The 6,664-nt window shown below is 52.6% G+C and overlaps 1 protein-coding gene across 1 annotated transcript; it reads left to right on the forward strand.

Moving 5' to 3' along the window:
- The first annotated feature begins 353 nt into the window (after window positions 1-353).
- Window positions 354-4,541, forward strand: GIP (gastric inhibitory polypeptide). Its single transcript, XM_058284992.1, has 5 exons — window positions 354-439; window positions 1,531-1,701; window positions 2,242-2,331; window positions 3,073-3,174; window positions 4,532-4,541. Exons 1-5 carry the CDS (start codon window positions 354-356, stop codon window positions 4,539-4,541), a joined length of 459 nt encoding a protein of 152 aa, XP_058140975.1.
- The last annotated feature ends 2,123 nt before the right edge of the window (window positions 4,542-6,664 follow it).

A 6,664-nucleotide genomic window follows, 5' to 3' on the forward strand; every position in this document is an offset into this window, starting at 1 on the left:
AACCAATTTGAGAGCAGAAAGGCTGGCCGATGTGAACCTTGGAGGGCTCCAAGGGAAGAATCTTGCCAATCCATATGCCAGCTAAAAACAGCACAAAACAACCGGCAGGTTCACCTCTTGGTCAGGCCCATGACCCTTCTAGTCCCTAACTCTAATGTCCAGTGCCCCCAACCTCCCCAACCTGTCAGAACAGCCCCAAACCCCAGGACTCAGCCCTCCCCCTTCAGCTTTCAGAACCCACACGAAACTCCGGGACCCCAGCGACACTCGACCACATCAGCAGCTCCCGCAGCACTGCCCTTCCTGCCTCCCTTGATCCTTTTCTCTCTTACCTCAGGAAATAAGCCCAGAAGATGGTGACCATAAAAACCTTCTCTCTCCTCCTGGCGTCCCTGCTTCTGGCAGTGGTGGCAGGGAAGATGGAAGAGAGTCATTCCAGGTAGGGGTGATGGGAAAGGGCAGAGCAGGGGCAGGAGAGGGACTGGGAAAGGGGGGGCTGGGTTTTGGAATCTTTCCAAGGGGGAGGTAAAAGAAGGAAGGATCCCAGGCCAAGAAGAGAGTAACTGGAGGGCAAACCTGCCAACAGTTTGAATGCAGAGTGAGGACAGGATCTGAGGATAGTATATGGTACTGTTGCACCAGGAGAGACTATGGTTAGACATACAGAAGGACTTCTCGGTGGCTCCCTTCCTTGTGAACACGTTAAGCATTCATTCAGGCATGCATTCAATACAATTTTATAGAGGCCACCTAAGCACCAGACACAGGAGGATAAGTGAACCTGTCCCCGAAGGCCTCCTGCCCTCAGCCCAAGAAGGGAACAAAGAACTATAACAGGCATGTTGCAAATTGTCAGGCCTACCGGGAGGAAAGGCAGAGAGTTTTATGAGTGAATAATTGTGTTTGTCTGATTGTGTTTTTGGGGACCAAGAGAGGCTGAGGAAGGAGCTGGACCCCCGCAGATGCCAGGGCCAACCATGAGCCCATGTCAGCTGGAGGCATAGGAGGCACGGGCTGTCAGGGACGGGGACGAGGAGAGAGCCTCCTGTGGACACTGAGAACACGGCTCTGGGCTGGCTCTGCCGTTTGTGCTGTGTGCTAAACTCATCTCTCTGCCTTTCCATTTCCTCCTTTCTAAAACGGGGACACTCAATAGTATCAAGCTTCTAGGGGTGCTGTGAGGATGAAATGAAATTAGGTATCGCGGGCTTCATCGGGCGCCGGACTCCTAGTAAGGGCTGTTCTTTAACGGGTCACTGTTGCTGTTGTTTTCAAATGGGAACCAAAGAACTGCATCAGGAAGGGCCAGGGACAAAGGGAACCGTGGGATTCAGTCCTTTGCCCAGAGTCCAGAGGGTGCAGGAAGCTGGGCCCAGGGGCTGGGAATGAAGCCCCCAGGGGCGGGTGGGTTGACAATGGGGTGTCTCCATGCTGGTTGGTTCCCAAGAAATGCGCTGGTCCCTTTTCCAATGTCCACTCCCTGTCGGTGACACCGTTTGTCCTGGCATTGTGATTGTTCGCCCTCTCTGTCCCTCTCCCTTCCCTGCCCCTCAGAACCCAACCGGAGGCCAGCGGCCCCCAACCCCGAGGCCCGCGGTACGCCGAAGGGACGTTCATCAGTGACTACAGTATCGCCATGGACAAGATCCGCCAGCAGGACTTTGTGAACTGGCTGCTGGCGCAGAAGGGGAAGAAGAACGAGTGAGTGCCCGGTGCCCCCGCCCCGGGTCCCTCTTCCCAGCTCTCCACATGGGCAGGGGGATGGTGGGAGGCTCAGCTCAGGGGCCCCTTTCCCTCGGACCACAGGGACCACAGTGGGGAGTTGTACAGTACCGCGGGCTGGACCCTGACCCAGCAGCAGTCCAGTCCGGGGGAGGACCAGAGTGACTCTCTCAATCCTTTACTTCTAAAGGGGAAGAGGCGTGGAAAATGTGGGAGCTCACGAGGATCCCCAGGGGGTTTGCGGGTGGGTGGGGATGGAGGTAGGATTAGCTGAGCAGCTTCTAAAGACTGTTCAACGGTGGCAGCTTTAGACTTTAGAGCCAGGAGCAGCTGAACGCCATGTCTCTTTCCCTGCCTGCGCTGTTTGGTCAATGGTGAGACACAGCGTGGGGTGGCTGAGTGGAGGAAGAGGTCCCCTCTGCTCCCAGGGTTGAGGTACCAACAGATTCAAGAGTCTCTGGGTGAAGAATGCCTGGAGGCTCCGCAGCCCCACCCACTCTCTAATCTTTATCTCACCAGCTGGAAACACAACCTCACCCAGAGGGGGGCGCGGGCCCTGGTGCGGGCCGATCAACCTAACAGGAATGTGGAGGCAAGGGAGAAGCAGAGGTGAGGGGGGTCCACAGGGGAAAGGGGAGGGGAGGAGCTCCTGGCTTCTGACACGGCCCCCCACTGTTCCCTCTCTCAGACTCCAGAGCGAGGCAACGCCTGGAATGAGCTGCATCCCTGTCCACGCAAGATTCAGAGAGGGGTCTGTGCTGAGCTGAGCCTGACAGGCCGCTGAGCCTAAGGAGGGAGCCCTGGAGGGGTGCTGGGAGTGGTGTGGGGGCCAAGCTTTCTAAGAGCGATGACTTTGTGAGCAGATTAGAGTCACTGGGTCAAGGAGGGGGCAGCGAAGGAGAAGTGTCCAGGAACGGGCCTCCCCGCTGCCCCTTGACGAAGCTGAGGCTGCTGGCGCAACAGGAAGCTCCTCCCAAGGACAGTCCCCTGAAAGCAGTTACTCCCTCTCCGGGGAAAGCAAGGAATTGGTGGCACAGATCAGTCTAAAGAGGAAACTTCCTCTTTCGGGTTTTGGGAATGCATTCTGGGGTACTCTTAGAGGTGGGTGGGTGGAATAGCTGGCACCAGAATTGTTTGGTTTTCCCTGATTTTAAAAGCCCATATTCCCAGGGCAGGCAGAGCTGGCTGGAGCTGCCAGAAAGGTGGCTGGAGGTGTGAACCCCAGATAACTTCGAGGCAGCTGTGTCGATTGCCCCCACCTCCCACCCCCTTGGTGCCCTGGGCCGCTGTACTGACTCTCTGGGTGGGGCCCAGGCTAAGCCAGCCTGCTGAAAGCTTTCTCCTTTGCAGCTCTCCTCCCAAGAACCTCAGTGATGAAGGTTTGCTGGGGGATTTGCTGATTCAAGAGCTGCTGGCCTGCATAGTGGATCAGATGGAGAGCTGCAGGCTCAGGTGGGAGAGTTCAGTGGCTTTGGGTGTTTGCAGAGGGGTTATAGCTTGAACTTCCAGTTCAGATCCAGATTCAGAGCTTGTCCCACATTAGCTGTGTGACTGTAGGCAAATCACTTAGCCTCTCTGAACCTCAGTGTTCTTATTCAAGTCAGGGCTATTAAAAGCATCTCATGGGATTATCGTGGGATTTAAATAATAATGCAAGCAAGGAGCTTAGGGCAACATATGAGTAGTAAGAGCTCAGTAATGGTTGGCAGCTATTATTACTATTTATCCTTCTTTTTCCTGCTCTCCCTTGAGGTACTGTTTTCACCTCCCTGCCAACCTGAGCTTTACCTTTCCATACTACTTTCAGTTTTCTTTCTGTATCCTTGCCCCACGCCACCTTCCCAGCGATGGGAACCCCTTTAGTTGAAGGCACTTTGCCCTTCTCTGTAGTTGCTGCTGGCCTTGATGACCTCTTCTGCCCCCTCTCTAGCTGGGAAGTCCTTCAGTCCAGCTGCTCATCTCCCAGAACCTAGGGATGGCTCCATTCTATGGAGAGATTCACCCAGACCTTCCACCTGAAGGGTGAGACAGGCCACTCAGTCAGGGTGCAGACACCAAGGCACAGACACAAAACACGGTCAGACTTTGATACTGGGAAGCTCCGGAGGGGATGGAGGGAGCAAATCTGGGAAGATTTCCTGTAAAAGGATTAAGAAAGACAAGAGGAATGTGACCAGACCAGTGGAGAAGAGGGGAGTAGGAGAGGGAAGCGGATTTGGCTAAAAGGATAGGGAGTCCACCTACCACATGGGAGGTCCAGAGTTCACACCCAGGACCTCCTGACGCGTGTGGACCTGGCCCATGCGTAGTGCTGATGCGCGCAACGAGTGCCCTGCCATGCAGGGGTGTCCCCCGCGTAGGGGAGCCCCACACGCAAGGAGTATGCCCCGTAAGGAGAGCCGCCCAGCGCAAAGAAAGCACAGCCTGCGCAGGTGTGGCGCCATGCACACTTGAGAGCTGATGCAGCAAGATGACGCAACAGAAAGAGACACAGATTCCCTGTGCTGCTGGCAAGAATCCAAGCAGACACAGAAGAACACACAGTGAATGGACACAGAGAGCAGACACGGGGTGGGGGGAGAGAAATAAATAAAAAATAAAGCTTAAAAAAAAAGAGGGGAGTAGGAGAAAAGCGCCACAGGAAGGTGGGTAAGGGTCTCCGTATTTTTCTGAATTATTTGGATAACTTAAAATTAAAAAGGTAGTTTGGAGGTAGGAGAGGTTTAGCTATGGATGGGCACCAGGATAAATTTACTTTGCTAGCTCCAAGTCAGTAAAGACTCTCCTCTCCTTGTCCCACTCTCCCCAGGTTTCAGTGACTCTGACCAAACCCAGCTCAGTACTGGACTCTGCCCTTCACTTCCTCAGCTCCTTCCTCAGTCCCACTCCAGGGCACCCAAGAGAAGCCAAGCCAATAAAACTGAAGCTGAAATCAATTTTGTGTCCATCGTCAAAACTTATTCAAATGTCCACTGAGCACTGATGGGGCATGTTTTTCTGTATGCGTCTGTGAATACGTGCACCACCCAATGAAAAGAAGATATGGCTCCTCCCCTTATTATTCACCCATTCATTGTACAAACACTTATTGCAAGCCTCCTGTGCTGAACACCGGATATACAGTGTGGAGGAAGCAGGCACTCTCGCTGCCCTTAAGGAGCTTACACCCTAATGACAGAGAGAATAGTCACATAGAGTGCTAAATTGTGTGGGGACAGATTAGAGAAGAAAGAGAAGAACAGAGAAGCTCGCTTTAGATGGCATGAGGTGGTCAGGAAGGCCTCTCTGAGAAAATGACATTTAAACTGGGCGAGATTGGAAGGATAAGATGCCCAGGCAAAGAATGAGGGGAGAGCCCAATTCTTATACAGCAAAACGGGCACAGGTGGAGGCTGCACAGTGGAGGAGGACAGCCGCATGGCCATAAAGACTATGGTAAAGATTCTGGATTTTATCCCCAGGGCAAGGGCAAGTCCTTGAAGAATTTTAAGCAGGGGCATGCCAGAGATGATCTATTTGCATTCCAGAACAATTACTCCGATGATAGTAAAGGTTACCTTGAAATTACTGGGGATAAAAGTGATAGAGCTAGACCAGTTAGGAAGCTCTTGTGGGATTATAGGAGAGAGACGATGGTGGCTTGGACTAGGCAGGGGTTCTGAGCTTTTTTGTCCCATGGACCCCTTTGCCAGTCAGGTGAAAACCACAGACCCTTTCTCAGAATGTAGCGGCAGATAGTTTTATGACACTCAACAGCAGAGGTTAGAGAAAATAAAGAAAATAAGTTGGGAAGCGGATGTGGCTCAACTGGTGGAGTGTCCGACTACCATGTGGAGGGTCCAGGGTTCGATCCCCAGGGCCTCCTGACCCATGTGGAGCTGGCCCATGTGCAGTGCTGCCGCGTGCACGGAGTCCTCTATACGGGGATGCCCCACGCGCAAGGAGTGCACCCCGCAAGGAGAGCTGCCCCATGCGAAAAAAGTGCAGCCTGCCCAGGAGTGGCAGCACATACACAGAGAGCTGATGTGGCAGGATGACCCAGCAAGAAAGAGACAGCAGTTTCCCAGTGCAGCTGGATAATGCAAGCGGACACAGAACACACAGTAAATGGACACAGAGAGCAGACAATGGGGGGGAAGGGGCGAGAAATAAATAAAAAATAAACCTTTAAAAAAACACAAAAAACGACATTCACTTAATATCAGGGAGTTGCAAGCTGGATTGGCTGAAGGGCTGGGTGGGTTAACATGAATCAGCAGAGTGTAAGACTACAGGAGGGAAGGGGCAAATGGAAGAGACAAGCTCACCTGAAGTCAAATTCTACAAACCAGGGCTCCCTGTCCCAACCTGGCAAGGCGATTATTAAACATTTACCAGCACTTACTGGTAAATGCATACTTAAAATGTATGTAAAATCAGCATACTTTTAGAAAAAATTTTAAAAGGAATGAGTGTGTCTGAAAGGGAGATGAGCATGTCTGTTTGAGTACGTACAAGGTGTATCGAGGGCCAGAGTTTGTGCCGAGTGAGGGAGTGAGGATGTGGGTGTGCACTTGAGGTGGTGAACAGCTAAATCTGAGGAGATGAGTGGGGATGAGGGGCCAGTGTGTATACATTAAGGGGTCATACAGTGTGAGTCCAAGAATGACGAGGGTCAGTGAGCTGATGACGTTTTTGTGTTTGGGGTGATGTGGTAAGGATATGAGGGCCATGTGTACACATGTAAAGATCCACTGTGTTTACGCACGAAGGGGTGAGTTGGGATAGTGGAGGAGGACGGTGTCTGAGAGGGTGCCTGAAAAGGCCCGTATGTGTGTTGGAGGAGGGCAGTTCATATCGAAGGGGTCTTACACCATCTGAACACCGGGTGTGTGAGAGAGTGAATCTGAAGGCATGACTATGAGGGTCTGAAGGAATGGTCCAGCTTGGTCTTTTCATTGTT

This window comes from Dasypus novemcinctus, chromosome 21 (genome assembly GCF_030445035.2).
Source record: "Dasypus novemcinctus isolate mDasNov1 chromosome 21, mDasNov1.1.hap2, whole genome shotgun sequence".
Lineage (NCBI taxonomy): Eukaryota > Metazoa > Chordata > Mammalia > Cingulata > Dasypodidae > Dasypus > Dasypus novemcinctus.